The sequence below is a fragment of the Canis lupus genome, chromosome 16 (assembly GCF_003254725.2).
Source record: "Canis lupus dingo isolate Sandy chromosome 16, ASM325472v2, whole genome shotgun sequence".
NCBI lineage: Eukaryota > Metazoa > Chordata > Mammalia > Carnivora > Canidae > Canis > Canis lupus.
Genome location: NC_064258.1, coordinates 11,241,707 through 11,258,712, shown reverse-complemented (window position 1 = coordinate 11,258,712; position 17,006 = coordinate 11,241,707). Strand labels below are relative to the sequence as shown.

Here is a 17,006-nt window from a genome sequence, read left to right as displayed (position 1 = left end):
CATTTCTTCCTTTTTTTTAAGATTTATTTTTTATTTATTTATGATAGACACACACAGAGAGAGAGGCAGAGACACAGGCAGAGGGAGAAGCAGGCTCCATGCACCGGGAGCCCGACGTGGGATTCGATCCCGGAACTCCAGGATCGCGCCCTGGGCCAAAGGCAGACGCTAAACCGCTGCGCCACCCAGGGATCCCCTTTACTGAGGTTTTAATCAATGATACTTTTAGGGATCCCAGCATGGGGCCTGCTTCTCCCTCTGCCTGTGTCTCTGCCTCTCTCTGGGTCTCTCATGAATAAATGAATAAAATCTTTTTAAAAAAATGATACTTTTAAAATACTGTATTTCTCTGTCCTGAATTGAAACTTGGCTTAAACGAAGAAGAGACTCCCCTGGAGGGGGCTTCTGGTGCTTACCCAGCAGCGGCCAGGAAAATACGAACTGAGTGGGAAGAGGGAGAGGGACAGGATGGTCCCCTGGAACCGGTGGAGTTAATGACCCTTTGTACTCTGAAGACAGAAGAGCGGCCAGGCTTTGGCAATGAGGGTGGGGTCAGAGCTCTGGTCCATGGCACTGTCCCTGGGTGTCGGGCTCTGTTTTGGGGTGTATTTGGCCATGGCAGGTGCCCCGGGAGCAGATGGCACAGCCAAGCCTCCAACAGTGGGGACAGCAGGGCTGGGCCTGGTGGGCAAGGGGGGCTGGCCTCAGCCACATGGAGTCCGAGATGGAGGCAGGATAGCGAGCTAAAGCCACAGAGCATGTGAGGACACCCGACAGTGATAGAAAGACCAGCCTGTGGCAAAGCAGAGCTCAGAGAGCCCTCGGTGGCCACGGGCCAGATGGGAGGGGCCCCCGGGACCCCCAGGGGGCGGGAGGACAGGTGCAGGGCTAGATGGTGGGGACTCAGTGGGAGCCAAGGTGGTGAAGGCCCAGGTCACCGGCAGCCACAAGGCCTGTGAGCTGTCCAGGCGGCCACGACAGGGGTGACAGACCCTCAAGCACACCCCTAAAAACAAGGATATTCTCAGCTACAGCCAGGGTTCAACAATCACAGGAAGCTCACAGTGTGTTATCCGACTGACATTCTGGGTGGGGGTCGTCCAGGGGAACGTGTCCTCTCGGGAACACTGGCGAGAGCCTCAGGGTCCCAGGGTCCCATTCCTGGGGGCATGGCAGGGCAGCCGCGTGTCCCCTGCATGGAGCTACGCTAGGATGGTGCAAACTCACTCACTGGGCCCACGTCTGCGAGGAACCCTAACCAAATCATTACCATGCTGGCCGCTATATGTTCCTCAAATCGCATCTTTTCTTCCTGGTCACTGGCCTTGCCACCGTACGGAAGCGCTCTTTCTCTCATTCGTTTATCCGTGTCGTCAGGTTACGTGGATCCTTACCTTAATCAATGGCTTATGACCCGTTGCTGTCACCCTCCGACGCTTCTGCTGCTCCAGATCTAGGCAGCCGGAGCGACCTTTCGACACAGCCCCCTTGTATCTGAGCACTTCCCACCGGACAAAGGACTCCCTAGGCTCAGCCTGTGCTAGGCTGTCCTCCAGGCCTGGAGCTCGGCATTTCTCTGGGCAGCTCTGGTTCCTTCCAGCAGAGAGGGGAGTTAGGAACCCAAGTTCTGGGTGCTGGGTGTGCCTGCTGCTTCTAGGGGACAGGCATCATACAGGTGCCCACATACAGGTCCGTATGCACCTGCTGCTGCATCTGTCTGCACCTGTGCGTGTCTGTCGTGTGTGCAGGTGCTCACGCTTGTTCGGGTCATGAAACCACAACTTGAACTGGTACTTCACACTCCAATCCAAGGTCACGGGGTCTATTTCAATCTCCACCCCCATGGCCCCCGATCCTGTGGCCTTGCTCTGTGCTCTGCGTAGAACCTCAGTGGGCCCCTTGTCTGGCTGAGCAAGGGGCAGATGGAGTCACCGGGGGAGGGGCCTGGTGCTGAGCCAGACAGCCTTCTGGGAAGTACAAATTTTTTGTACTTTTTTGTACTTTTTTGCAGAAGCAAAATCCTCAGGAAGCTCTAGGGCAAGGGCAAAACCCTAGGACTTTCTGGATGGAATGAGCAGCCAGACGGCTGCTGTCTGGCTCTATGGAAAGACCTCAGGTGATGTAGGCTCACTAGGAAAGGGCAAACATGTCCCCAAGCATTTGTGGGGGGCTCCTCACGTCCTGCTGTCCAACAGGAGAGGCTGCCCTCCATTCAGGGCACGAGTGACGCTAGTTATGGCCTACCCAGACCAGCCTGTGCATAACCAGCTATTAAAACCTCTGACTGTTCCATTTCTTTTTTTTTTTTTTTTTTGACTGTTCCATTTCTAAGGATCCTCTTCCCTTTTCATTTTTTAAGAATTTATTTTTGTTTTTTATTTTTGAATTTACTTTATTTTTTTTTAAAAAACCTTTTTTTTTTATTTTTATTTATTTATTTATTTATTTTTTTATGATAGTCACACACAGAGAGAGAGAGAGAGAGAGGCAGAGACACAGGCAGAGGGAGAAGCAGGCTCCATGTACTGGGAGCCTGACGTGGGATTCGATCCCAGGTCTCCAGGATCGTGCCCTGGGCCAAAGGCAGGCGCCAAACCGCTGTGCCACCCAGGGATCCCAAATTTACTTTATTTTTTAAGAAGGTTCCATACTCAGCACAGAATCTAATGCAGGGCATGAATTCACGACCCTGAGATCAAGCCCTGAGCTGAAATCCAGAGTCAGATGCTGGTCAGCCCAGGTGGCTCAGCAGTTTAGTGCTGCTTTCAGCCCAGGGCATGATCCTGGAGTCCCGGGATCAAGTCCTGCATCCAGCTCCCTGCATGGAGCCTGCTTCTCCCTCTGCCTGTGATCTGTGCCTCTCTCTCTCTCTTTCTCTCTCTGTGTCTCTCATGAATAAATAAAATCTTTTAAAAAATTAAAAAAAAAGAGATGCTTAACCCACTGAGTCACCCAGGCTCCCCAATTTTATTTTAAGTGGGCACCAGGGCCAAAGTGGGGCTTGAACTCACAACCCTGAGACTAAGAGTCACATGCTCTATGGACTGCAACAGCCAGGTGCCCTGGGATTCTGTTCTTTTTTTTCTTTTTTTAAGATTTTATTTATTTGGGGCAGTCCTGGTGGCTCAGCGGTTTAGTGCCGCCTTCAGTCCAGGGTGTGATCCTGGAGACCTGGGATCGAGTCCCACATCAGGCTTCCTGCATGGAGCCTGCTTCTCCCTCTGCCTGTGTCTCTGCTTCTCTCTCTCTCTCTCTCTCCATGAATAAATAAATAAAATCTTAAAAAAAAAAAGATTTTATTTATTTACTCATGAGAGACATACACACACAAAGGCAGAAACACAGGCAAAAGGAGAAGCAGGCTCCATGCAGGGAGCCAGACATGGGACTCGATCCCAGGACCCCAGGATCACACCCTGGACTGAAGGCAGCACTAAACCACTGAGCCACCTGGGATTCCCATGATCCTGTTCTTTTTGAGGCTGTTCTGTTGGGGGTTTCATCTCTCTTGTCCAACAAACATAATATCCCCCAAAGACAAAAGTAATTCTGGGTTTTATGTGCACGTGCTCTCAACCCAACACTGAGTCTTTACAGAACAGGGAGCCTGTGGGGTACGTCTGCACACAGCCAGCAATAGAGGGCAAGGCCGCTCTGGAGCTCGCCATTTGCACGCACGGCCTCTTCACTACCCAGGGAGGCCATTCAGAGTGGAAGCCAGAGTGACGCCCTTGTGAAGCCCTGGCTGCCACCAAGCACTGGGCAGTGGAGACTGGGTGCTCCCAAGAGGGACGGACGCCTCTCTTGGGGCTCCCACGGCTGTGTGGCAGCACTGGTGAACACTGGGTACACGGGGCCTGACTAGTATGCTCAGAGCTGTCCACCAGGCTCTGGGAGTGCTCAAGAGCACCTACAAATCCTGGACAGTGACTGCATCGAACCATAAACCCCAAGGCTAGAAACTCTGCCTGGAACTCAACACCCGAGCAAGGAATCGGTTTTCTACCTCACAGGAGACAAAAATCTCCCGAATGACAGCAGGTGTGGGCCTGCTGCCAGGCCTGGATGAGGCAATCTCTTTTGCTCGTGCATGAACAGCAAACCAAGATGTCACTGGAGGCTTCAACACAATGCCAGCTGGAAGCTGTGACAAAGAGTGTCACGCGGAGGTGCATCTGGCATAGGGTGCGGGCCGAGAGGTGGGTGCCAGCACCTGCAGGAGGGCCGCCCCTCAACACCAGGGCACCACGTCTGCAGCTTATCCTCAGATGGTTCTAGGGGAAAGAAGAAAGAGAGGAAACAAACGTGCTAACATACTGATGTCTGGGAGCTGTGGATCATGAGTGCTATTCTTGAACCCTCCTGGCTCCATTTTAAGCTTAATAAGAACAATAATGGGGGGCGGGAAAGGGGAGAAGAGGCAGTCATCTGAGGCCATGGAGTGCTGTCCCTCGCCTGTTTCCTGGCCCTGGCAAGGCCTGCCGCCATACGCACCCCCTGCCCAGCGCCAGCTGCCCCCAGCGGCTGGAGCAAGCTGCGTGCTTGTGCCCCAGTCTCAGCCAGACCAGCTGCTCCGGGGCTCCTAGTTGCGCCCGAGCCCCTCCTCAGCAGGCAGCCTCACTCGCCCCCGGAGCAGGTGCAGCTTTTGGCCGACGACCCCATCCTCCGTCCTCCCCCAGAAGCCCTGGGTCCCCCGACAGCTCCCTGCTTGCCCGCCAGAGCGGCCCTTCCCTCTGCCCGCGTGCTGGCCACTTTGGGCCACTGCGCTCGTCGCCACCCGCACAGCCTCGGCGCCGCCCCAGGCCTCTGCGAGGCAGTTCCTCCCCACCCGCGTTCACGCCACAGGACTGACACCCAAGCAGCTGTGTGAGAACCGCACAGAGAGCCGCTGCCCCGCTCGGCCTCCTCAAGCCGCGCTGCTCGGGCACGCCCAGCACCTGTCAGCTCAGCACCTGTCGGCTCCAGGACCCGCGGGCAGGGTACGGCAAGGCCAGGAAGAATGGCAGCGTGGAGTGCTTGCCGCCGGGCCCGCCAGTCTGCTGCCCCTGCACCCTCCAGCTCAGCTTCGGGGACCTGACCTCAGCTCCACCAGTCAGCCTGTGGCTCCCAACCCGCCGCCCCTCTGCTTGACTTAGCTTGTCTGGGCTCCAGGGCTGGGCTGCCCTCGTAGCCCTGAGGGCAGCACGCCAGCTCCTCGGGTTGAACATGCCGCCTGACGCTTGGGCCCGCTCTCACTTGTGTGGGATTTGCCAAAAGGCAACCACAGCAGGTGCTTAAGGCCACTGAGACGAAATAAACTTCTGTGGAAAGAATGTGATGTTCCAAAAATGTGCCAAAACTCGCCACTTGTGCAGCAGGGACTGAGCTGTGGGGGAGGAGCCCCTAACCCGTTTGGGTGGGGATCCCCACTCTGTGTAGTGCTCCCTACTATCTCCAGAGCAGGTCCTCCCCAGTAGCCTGGAGTGCTGTGAAACCAACAACACCCGGTTTTTAACTTTTTTAAGATTTATTTACTTAGTCATGATAGACACGGGGGGGGGGGGGGCAGAGACAAGAGGAGGGAGAAGCAGGCTCCACGCCAGTAGCCCGACGCAGGACTCAATCCCACGACTCCAAGATTGCGCTCTGGGCCAAAAGCAGGCGCTAAATCGCTGAGCCACCCACGGATCCCCCGCTTTTTCAATCTTTATGCTTCTCTGGCCCCATAGTTCCCGTCCACCTCCAGGCTCTCTGCTCGCTTGGGTGTGCACAGCTGTTGCGTCCTGGAGGAGCAGCCAGGCTGCCCTCGGTCACAGGTTGCCTCCTGCAGGGACAAGGTACACACACCGCACCCCAGGTCCCCTCCTGCAGCGACAGGGCACTCACGCCGCGCCCCCGGGGCCCCTCCCGCACGGACAGGGCACGCACGCCGGGCCCCCGGGTGCCTTCCCGGACGGACAGGGCACGCACGCCGGGCCCCCGGGTGCCTTCCCGGACGGACAGGGCACGCACGCCGCGCCCCCGGGGCCCCTCCCGCACGGACAGGGCACGCACGCCGCGCCCAGGTCCGCACAACCCTGCCCGCAGCTCCACGCCCCCCGGAGGTCAAGGCCTGCACGAAGGGTCGCCCCCCGCCCCGTGTCCCCCATCCCCCACGCAGGGCCTGGGCTCCAGACAAACCAGGCTTGTCGCCATCCGAGAACTGGTGTTTCCTCCGCCCAAAATAATCTACATCCGTCGGCACCTGTTGGGGTCTGTCCGTGGCCAACACATGGTCCCGGGACACTTGACCCCTCGAAGGAAATACTTTAGATTCCCCGCTTCCCCGCCTGCACCAGAATACTCTACAGCCCGGGATTAAACAGCGGAGGACGTGGTTCACAGGTGCCGAAGCAGAAGTGGGGCCAAGCCCAGGCGCCATGTGCTCCCAGACACACGGGGGGCAGGGTCCCGGGCGGCCCCGCGGAGCCCGAAGGCGTCGGGGGAGGCAGGACGGCCGGCGGGGGTTGGGGGGTGCCGCGGCCCCACAGGCCCTCGCCCGCCCGGGGCCCACCCGCTCGCGCGATGACGTCACCGCGCCCACGGGCCGCGCAACGCCGCTCCGGGCCGTTGCCCAGCAACGCTACGAGACCAGCTTTGTTCCGAACACGGATGGCCCCGGCTTCACCCGTCCGTGGCCCGCTGCCCTGAGGCACCTGTGCCTACGAGGGAGGACGCTTATGTTAACAAGTCTAGCACCCAGCAGGCCCGCGACCGCGAAGGCACGCACACCGCCACGCCCGCACCCTCCCGCGCCCTTCCCAGCCGGGACGCTCTCCGCTTCCCAGCGCGCCGCGCGCTGCGACGTCACCTTCCTGCGCCCCCCCGCCACCGCCTCCGCCGAGCGCGGCGCTTCCAGCCGCGAGGACGTTTGGGCGGGGCGGGTGGCGTCAGGGGGTGCGCGCCGGAAGCTGGCGCGAGCTCGGCGGAAGTGGCGGGGCGGAGCGCGGGGCGATGGGGGGCGGCGGCGGCGGCGGCCGGCGATGAGCGGCGGGAGCGCGTGAGCGGCCGGCGGGCGAGGCTGGGGGCCCCGGAGAGCGAGCCGCAGGGCGGAGGGCGGGCGCGAGCGCAGCAGGCGGCGGCGGCGGAGGCCGAGGCGCGGCGGCGGCGGCGGCCGAGAAGATGGCGGACGGCGATAGTGGCAGCGAACGCGGCGGCGGCGGCGGGCCCGGCGGCTTCCAGCCCGCGGCCCGCGGCGGCGAGCAGGAGACGCAGGAGCTAGCCTCGAAGCGGCTGGACATCCAGAACAAGCGCTTCTACCTGGACGTGAAACAGAACGCCAAGGGCCGCTTCCTGAAGATCGCCGAGGTGGGCGCGGGGGGCTCCAAAAGCCGCCTAACGCTGTCCATGGCGGTGGCCGCCGAGTTCCGCGACTACCTGGGCGACTTCATCGAGCACTACGCGCAGCTGGGCCCCAGCAGCCCCGAGCAGGTGGCGGCGGCGGCGGCGGGCGCCGAGGAGGGCGGCGGGCCGCGGCGCGCGCTCAAGAGCGAGTTCCTGGTGCGCGAGAACCGCAAGTACTACCTGGACCTGAAGGAGAACCAGCGCGGCCGCTTCCTGCGCATCCGCCAGACGGTGAACCGCGGCGGCGGCGGCCCGGGGCCCGGCGGCCTGCAGAGCGGCCAGACCATCGCGCTGCCGGCACAGGGCCTCATCGAGTTCCGGGACGCGCTGGCCAAGCTCATCGACGACTACGGCGGCGACGACGACGAGCTGGCGGGGGGCGCGGGCGGCGGCGCGGGGGGCGCGGGCGGCGGCCTGTACGGGGAGCTCCCGGAGGGCACGTCCATCACCGTGGACTCCAAGCGATTCTTCTTCGACGTGGGTTGCAACAAGTACGGCGTGTTCCTGCGCGTGAGCGAGGTGAAGCCGTCCTACCGGAACGCCATCACCGTGCCCTTCAAGGCCTGGGGCAAGTTCGGGGGCGCCTTCTGCCGGTACGCCGACGAGATGAAGGAGATCCAGGAACGGCAGCGCGATAAGCTGTATGAGCGCCGCGGCGGGGACGAGTCGGAGGGCGAGGAGGTGGACGAGGATTGAAGCGCCGCTTCCCCGCCGGGCCCCCCCACCCCCGCCCGCCGTCCCTGTCCCCGGGGCCGCCGCGGAGTCCCCTTCCTGCTCGTCCCCAGGGAGCCGGTGGAGGCGGAGCAAGGAGGCCCCGTCGGGAGAACACACAGTTAAAAAACAATACAGTTAATTAAGAGAAATAACCACAAAAAGAACAGTCGCAATTAGAGAAAAGCAGCAAAGTTCCAAGGCACTGACAGCAGCCGCAGAAAGGAGACAACCTGAGCAAAATCGTCTCAGCTTCCGTAGTTTGCAGCTGGGTTGGTTCTTCACCACCACCCCAACCCAGGCTAGCCCTGCAGGGGACAGAGCCGCCCGTGCCCGGGGGACACTGGCCTTCCCCAGGTCGGTCCATGACAGCAGCGTCTGTGTTCCACCTAGGTGTCCTGGCCTGACAACATCTCAGGACCTCCCTGCTGGGGGGGTGGGTCTCTTCACCTCCATTGAATCAGCCTCTAGGATCTAGGTTTCCGTGGAATTCCTGAGAAGACCGAGGCCTTGGCCTTTGTCCATTTCTGAGGGTACAGGTTTTCTGAAAAGGAGCACGACTTTAAATAACCACGGACAGGGCAAAAGAAGAATTCCAGAAGCCACCGGGGAATATAGCAACAAAATGGGCCCATTTTGTCTAAAATGGTTTCACGTGGAACCTGGACCAGTGTCCATGTCTCTTTGTGGAGTTGTCTTCCTGGATGCAAGTGGATTGAGATGTCAGTCCTTCAACTACAGTCTGTTAGCAAAGGATTTTGGAAGCTGGCCATGTTTTTTTCTGGAGCTGAGAGCAATTTTACATTGGGGGGTTGCTGAGGCAGGCACCGAAAGTCCCACATCAAGCACAAGGAGGACTGTTTGAGTGGGTTAGTTGCTGCTCACTGAAGTCCCTCCCTGGGTGTCCAGACACGGAGGTCGTTACCAAGAGATGGCTTAGGGGTGAATGAGAGCAGGTCCCTGTAGTGGCTTCACACTAGCCACTGAATTATGGCTAATTGGGCTGTTTGAGCCACTGGTTGGCTGGATTTTCAACAGTAAAACTTGAAGATAACCTACAAAAGGAACAGTGTGGCTACAAGCCTGAGCTTTAATGGAATGTACATCCTCACAGAGAAGTTGGAAATAACCAAAACTGAGGTCTTCACCCACCTTCAGTTCCATCTCTGGATTTGTTCCAATACTAAAGATCCTCAGGTCCAGAATTCCAGCATCATCTATTCTTTTAAAGTAAAATTTTAAGAACTCGATCCATTGTTTCAGTACCTCCCAATCAAAGTTGGCAAATGATGGATGAGTGATTTGAGCAGTGTGCCCTTGGGAAGCTGAAATCCATCTGAATGGAGATGAAGTGAACGTGCAAATGCTGACTATGTCCTGGAAGCATTTTTTTATACCATCTTGAGATTTCAACAAACTGGTTCTCGCCAGTTTATCCAGCTGTTTTTCAAGAATAAAAGTTGGGGTTTTGAAGGATCGCCTCTTCTATATTTTAAATGGATTTTCAGTAGAAATGATTTTTACTAATCAAGTTAATCCCACCCCATCACAAGGTATTCCTAGAAGTGTCACAGACCTAGGCGACTTTGAATTGAGCGGGAGCTAACGTTCTTTCCAAAGTTTTTAGGTATTCTCTGTGCGACACCTTCTCAACCAGGAGGCAAGTAACCCCACCTCCACAATCTTAGTTGTTTTGTTTTTCGTTTTTTGTTCTTTTTTTTTTTTTAAACTGCATGCCTGCCCTTTATCTGAGCTGCCGTTTAATTTATTGCATACCCTTTATTATCTGAGTTTGGTATTATTCAATCTATACAATCTTTTTTGTATTTATTGGGAAATAAGTAATCTAGAAAAAGATCATCTTCATGAATCGTGGCTGAGAGGGAGGATAAAGAACTGTACATAAAATTAGGCTTTTTTAAAAATTAGATTATGATTCAGAATACTGTTGATCTTAGATTTTTTTTAAAAAAAAAGTGGAAGAGCCACACACATTGGTGCCCTTTTCAGACTATTTCTCTACTCTCATTCTCCACAGTAGACTTTTTAAACAGATTTTTTTTAAAGCTTTTCCTTTTTTTAAAAAACCTTCTCCGTCGCAAAGAATGTTTCCTAAATTGTATGGGAGCAATAGTATTTTTGATGTTTTAATGACATCCGTATATACTCGTACTGTATTTTGTACCACAAGGCAGCTGTTTTCAATAATGTCCTGCTGTATTTACCTATGTGTTTTGAGTGTTGATTTCTTTGCTGCGGAGAACAAATCCCTAAATTGTTTTTGTAAGGGCGCCGCGAAGCTAGCGTTAGGTTTGCAGAAACTGTTGCAGTTTCCAACCTTGAGGCAGCAATGAAAAGTCAGGTCGCAGCTCTCATTTCACTGCTGCGACTTGTTCATTTTCAGACCGTGTACAATTCCTGTTCAGACCAACTCGTGTTCTTGCTTCAGTGGTGGTTCTGTTGCTCAGCTGCAGTGAGCCAGTTCAATTTTGCAAAGGTGCAGTACCTCTCCTTTTGAAGGGGTTGGTGTATTTTTTTTTTTCTTTTCTTTTTGTTTGGCTGAATTGCAGTAACTAGCCTTGCCTTTCTATTCTGTAGAAATGACAGGGTCTTCACAATCCTTCACCAGTGGCTACTAAGCTATAATTAGCTGAATAGAAAGAATGTGGAAGTGGTCTGAGGCGTATAGAGTATATGCCAAGAACACTACCATATATGGCATCAGCTTTGGTTACCAGAGAAATTTTCTTAGTCATTAGACCATATAACAGTAATATATCATATGTAAATCTTTAGATATCAATTTGAGAATCCTCCAAAAAAAGGAGCAAAGAATGCATAAGCTATGTGTTGGAAAAAGTAATTTATATTAAAATTTTGACCTGCCTATGTAAGATTAAGTGGTAAACGTCATAGTGGTGGGTTTAAGTCTTAACCAATCTCAAAGGTTTGTTTCTCCTGCAGGGGGTGGTTCATGGCCTCTCTCCTCACTGCAGGAAGATGACAGAAGGGTGTGGATTAGTTGTAGCATTTCACTGACCCTCATCCACTCGCTGTTCTGGGGCAATAGAAATCCGGCGAGCACAGAGACTGCTCTTTTGATGTGTGATGCGGCCTGTTAATGAGGCTGTATCTCAGAACTCGTCCATAAACAGCACTTAGCAAAGAATATCTGTTAATTCCAGTCAGAAAATGGCATTACTCTGGGAAACATCCAAATATTTTTTTGTTCTGGTTTTCATCCTCTACTATGAACAGTGATTTAGGGCTTGTTTTTTAACCTTGGCAAACATCCCAGCTAATCACGTGTTCAAAATAGTCCAATTTCTAAGAAGCGGGGAACGAAAATTCCTTTTCTGATCATTGGTAGAGTGTTTCTCAGGCCGTTCCGGATGTGAGAAGTTAGATTGCAGGAACAGAATCAAAAGAGCGAAACTCTGTGGCGAGTTCCCCGCTATTCCCTTCTGGTTTCTATTGTGCCCACTCTCGCTTGAGCAGAGTGGCACTTCTAGTCCGCAAGGAAAGCCTTCAGTGCATATGCTGCACAAAGCGCCACGTGAGTCTGTATGGCACCAAAAAATCAAAGTGGAAACCAAACGGGAAACGCAGACACCCTGAGCTGCCGTGGGAGGCATGTAGTCGGTCAGAAGGGCTGTGGCCATGGCGCGCACATGGCCACTTGTTAGGTCACTTTCCACAATGGTTTGCTGCCGGCCGCTGTAGGGGCTTCCAGGGCAGGCAGCTGGCACCTCCTGCTCCCTCCGTCCCCTCCATCGCCTGACAGTAAATTGCAGGTCTTTTATACAAACTCAAGCTTCAGATTTCTCAAAACAAAACAGTTATCCTGTCTTATCTGAAAAATGCAGGGTTGTGGGCAGAAGAGGCTGGTTATAATAATGCCCTCATATTGAGTGGTCTGTAAACGGCTGCACACTTCAGGCGCGTAGTTGCTGAGGATGCTTTGTCCCGTGTGACCTTGACCGGCTCTACTGGAGGGTAGAGTGACCTGCACAAGGTATCGAGAGGTAACTATTGCTCGGCGTCCGCCTTGCTCTCAAGGTGGATGCCTTAGGGAGAAGCTTGAGTGTGTAAGCCATGCACATAAGTATTCTTCACTGTAAATTTTGTTTTCATTTTTAACCCAGTTACGGTACTTTGTCCAATGCACAACTGATCTCTCAGTAGATATTCATTTGCAAATAGCGTGGCCTTGATCAGTAGGAGGGAAGGAGGGAAGCACCCTAGCGGGTGTGAAGGTAACTCAGCTAGGCCTTCCGCACTGCACCACTCTTTGTGTCTGATGCACGCGAGTCTCGAGTGGTCCGTCTCCTTTCCGCCTGGGGAGAGTTCATGGTTTTGACCCTGGGGTTTTATCAATTCAATTGAGTTTTCTGTTTTTAGGAAGGATCAGAATTGCTCTGATAAGTAACAAAGTTGAGTGCTTTGGTGTCCAATCTCAGGTTTTAGAGTAGAGAGTGGTGTAAAATTCCACTGTTAACTCTTTAACAATTTTAATGTAATCCACCCTACAAGTCACACACACGAGGCCTGTTCAGAGAGCAGAGCCTCCCATCATCTTGCTCCTTTTCCACTTTGTATTCACTTGAGAAAGTGTCGAGTGATCTTCCATTGTATATTTCCATTTGAACCCCGACATATTTCTCAAAGATAAAGCACTTTTTGATAATGAAATTCATGGGATCTTCGTGTGATGTGGATCATGGTTTCTCAGGCTCCCTTAGATAATCTGCTTTTGAATATTGTTCTGTGTAAGAAGAGTGGAAATCTTTGCTAATGTTAGGAGGTTTGTATTATTGATCCAGAATGCGTTCTGCTAGCTTCCAATCGATGGGAGAGTAAATAATGCTGCATTCACAAATTAATAAGTTACTTTCCCTTAAGCCTTAAGGTAACTTTTTTTTTTTTCCCTGTCAACAACAGCACTGAAGTTATACTGAGTGGATGAAATGATCAGTTTTCAGGGTTGGTTTTAGAGTACTGTAAATCCATGAGCTGTCTTCCTAAACAGTTACTCCCCCTCCTTGAACAAACTGGGTAGTGGGGCACATGGGTGGGCCGGGGGGATAGCTTATAGGAAATAGAAAAAGAAACCACATTTACCTTAAGAAAAATAGACAAAATTAAAAAGTGCACGTCAGCGCCCTGCTTTTGAAATTACAGCTAGAGGGCGGAAATGGCAAACTAGAACTTCATTTCCCCGATTTCTAAATCTAGGAAAGCAAAGTCATGGATTTTCAACACCTTCCCTCCCCAGTTGCAAGAGCTCACACTTGGGGACGGTGAGTGCATGTCCTAGGTCGCTGGTTAAAGTCCCTGTCCCCAGCCCTTGGTCTTAAAATGTAATTTCAGTGCTGATGGATTCAACCCTTCTTTCAATAAATGTCCAGTTGTCAGGATGATAATCCAATTTGGAAAAAAAAATAGTAAAGGTATATCATGAAGACTTATGACTCTGGCAAGTCCCAGGTGGTACCCATTCCCCTCGATCCAAGTAAGACTTTTTTGAATGTATTCTATACTCCCTGAGGAAACAGGGAGTATGCCATCTGTGTGACCACCCCATTCACCACCTTTTCCATTTCCTTTGAGAATCTGACTCCTGCGCCTCGAGTTGGACATTCGCACAGGGTCAGTAAAGCCGCAGTAAGGTATCTGCAGATGCCGCCTGGGTACTTTCCTTGCTCGGCAGGGCTCCTATTAACAGGAGGACAGAGCTTTATTTGAAGCAAAGACGTGGTCTACCCCCCCCCCCCAGGTGATTCTAACAGATGGTTTGGTGAAGGAGCATGACCATACTTTGGGCTAGTGCAAAATCATGAGTCTAGGAGTAAGTCTCATGGGCCTCGCGTGTGAGATGTCCACTGACACGGATGAGAGAGGGCCGATTCTGTCTGTAGGGGCTGATGTGTGGGGCCGCCCGAGAGAGAGAGAGAGAGAGAGAGAGAGAGAGAGAGAGATCCTTTCGCATTCCCTCCACACGAGCAGATTGCAGGCGATGCGAGTTTGTCTCTCTGCCTTGAGTAAGTCGGACAGCAGACATTCATCCCCAGCCTTACCCCGTGTCGTAGGGTCAGGCTAGTTCAGAAAATACCTGGTTGGAAACAGAAGGGCAAGTGGAATATTCCTTCTTTATAAATTCCCTTTTCAGGGACATACAAGTGCAGGGAGAGGCCCAGGATGATTGCAAAACAGGATTCCATCACAAAGCACATTTGTGTGGTAGGGATTTGGAGTTTTGTTTGTACGTCGCTCAGACACGAGCACAAACCCGTTTCTCCCAGCTCCGTGTGTCACCTCTGCACACAAAAGCTCTCTGGATTCCTAGAAGCTAACAGATGGAGCAAAAGTCCAAAAAGTGATTTTTAAGACAGTACAGGGCATCCCTTCAGAGCCTAGTTTTATACATTGTGGTAGCAGGAGAATGTATTTGAGGTTTTTCTCGATGATCATCAAGATTTGAATGGTAACTAGGATTATCAGTGTCTTTGAACAGTTAGTGGGGGTTTATTCTTCCTTTTGCTCCTTCATGACAATGTTTCTCCAGGACCCTTTCTCAGAGTGTGTTTGTCTCCTTAGACCTTTGTAGACCGCACATCTTCTATCCTGTAAGAACCCTCACCGCCGGTCAGAATCGTCAGGGGCTTCTGTAGACTAGATGGTTCACTCCAAAGTGGGGACCGATGCCCTGCCAGTAGAGACTCTGCAGAAGTCGTTTAAATAATTTCAAACCAAATCTCGATGGCAGGAGACAGCTTCCTGATGTAGACAGACAACTAGGTACTTCTAAGGGGGTTGGGGGCGTCTTTGGTGTCTGAATAGCCACATGCCTGTGCGTTGTAAACCATATGTGTACTCCTGTGTATGAATTTGTAGAACTGCTTCCAAGAGAAGCTGCACCTTTCATTTTGTAAGGTCCCCTCTACCTGTAACCCTATAAATATTTGTATATAGAACACTAAAATTTGTAGCGATAGGATCAACTTGGGAATATCTGCTGAGAGACCAAAAAAGCTCATTTTCTAAGTACCTTGGTTAAAGAGTAAAGATTATTTCTCTTATTTTTTAAAAGAAGAATGCACTTTAACAGCTGCATGGGCTATTCAAACAAGCCCGTGAAGTGCAGTGCCGTTCAGAAATCACACTTCCTGGAAACCGTTCAGAAGCGAGTGTAGACGGGCTGTTGCGCTCACTGCCTGGAGGCGGAAGCTCGGGTGCCAGTCAGTGTAGAGACATGGAGACGAGTAGGGCCGCTGCAAAAGCGCAACGTGAGCTCGGCCAGAAGCTTCCGACAGGCCTGCAACAGGCAGGTCCCGTGTTGACCACTAACTAGCAAAACTGACAGAAACAGAGAAAAAAGTTGAAGAATCCTTACTGCTGGTGTGCACTCCCTACAATAGATTTTGCAAATGGAGTTTTACAGTCTATATTTAAAATTGTATGTTTGTAACAAATAAAGTATGCGGAAAAGTGAGAACCTTGTCTGGCATCTGTGATTTCAGGCACCAGGTGGGGAGGAAAGGGCCAGTCGCTGGCTGCTGGGCTCCCCATGGGTCTGGAACCGGGTGCGTTCCCTCCTGCAAAGACCCAAGGGCCATCGTGTTCTGGGGTGGGTGGGTGGGTCGCCGACGAGTCCCAGACCCTGTTCTCCGTGGTGAGGATCTGGAGGGAAGTAGGGGTTGCAAGCGAGTCTCCCGATGTGGTTCCTGTGCCAGACAGGCCACTTGTTGCTTCCTGCATTTGTTCCTGACCATTGTCCACTGGCTATTAGGCCCTGTTGTGGTCAGTGGGGGGCGAGAAACTGCCACCCCAGCCTCCGCCACCAACTGTCACAGCTGACTGGTCAGGCCAGTGCTACCCACCTAGAAGGAAAAATGAAACTCTCAGGTCCTAGGTCCCGGCCCTGGCTCCCAAATTGTTATTTTCAGGAACCCCCTTTACACCATGAAGGAGATTCTATTCTTCCGGCCTGTGTCAGCTGATGCCTATCCTAAACATTGAATTAATTATTTTGAAGATTTTATTTATTTATTCATGAGAGACAGAGAGGCAGAGACACAGGCAGAGGGAGAAGCAGGCTCCCTGCAGGGAACTCAATGTGGGATTTGATCCCTGATGGCAGGATCACACCCTGGGCCCAAGGCGGCGCTAAACTGCTGAGCCGCCGGGGCTGCCTAATTTTTATTTATTTATGATAGTCACAGAGAGAGAGAGAAGCAGAGACATAGGCAGAGGGAGAAGCAGGCTCCATGCACCGGGAGCCCTATGTGGGATTCGATCCCGGGTCTCCAGGATCGCGCCCTGGGCCAAAGGCAGGCGCCAAACCGCTGCGCCACCCAGGGATCCCTGAATTACTTTTAAGACAAAACTAAAAGTATACACCCTGGGGGCTACCAGCCAGGGGGGCCCTGGAAAAGGCATGCTGGTGAGGTGACAGGCCGGTGTGGCCACAAACAAGAGGGCCAGGAACCGATGGCTGAGTTCGAGGTCTTCTAGGTGATCCCCCCCCCCCCCCGTGCACTCCCACAGTGGCGGCATGCAGACCCTCGGGGAGCCCCAGACCCACTACACCAGAGTCTTTGGGACGCAGGCGTCGGTGTCCTGTGTGCTTTGTGCTACCTTCCCAAGCTCCCCAAGTGGTCGTCCTGAGTCGGGATGCGAACCAGCCGCCTGGGGGGCTCAGGGAAGGAAGAGAAAGAGGGCGAAGGGCGCAGTTTCCGCGGCAGGAAGCAAGAACCCCGGGAGGGCGGAGCCCTGGCCAGCGGGGCCTCACCTGGCGCCGGGGGGTGGGCTCCCGGGGGCGGGGGCAGGGCCGGGACACGCGGGGTGCTGCGAGCGAGCCGGGGCTCTGGAGACGCTCTGGGGCGCGCAGGTGCGGTGAGCCGGCTTCCCCCCGCCTCCGTGCCCACGGGCAG

The 17,006-nt window shown here is 53.4% G+C and overlaps 1 protein-coding gene and 1 long non-coding RNA gene across 2 annotated transcripts; one reads left to right on the top strand and one right to left on the bottom strand.

Annotated features, from left to right (window-relative positions):
* Nucleotides 1-5,487: 5,487 nt before the first annotated feature.
* Nucleotides 5,488-6,804, bottom strand: LOC125752677 (uncharacterized). The gene is made up of 2 exons (XR_007402770.1): nt 6,160-6,804; nt 5,488-5,803 (listed from the first exon to the last, which is right to left on the bottom strand). It is a non-coding gene; the product is annotated as an uncharacterized LOC125752677 (long non-coding RNA).
* Nucleotides 6,805-6,964: 160 nt separating this feature from the next.
* PURB (purine rich element binding protein B) lies at nt 6,965-15,568 on the top strand. The gene has a single exon (XM_025433847.3). The coding sequence runs from the start codon at nt 7,141-7,143 to the stop codon at nt 8,056-8,058; it is 918 nt and encodes a 305-aa protein (XP_025289632.1). The 5' UTR covers nt 6,965-7,140; the 3' UTR covers nt 8,059-15,568.
* Nucleotides 15,569-17,006: the final 1,438 nt, after the last annotated feature.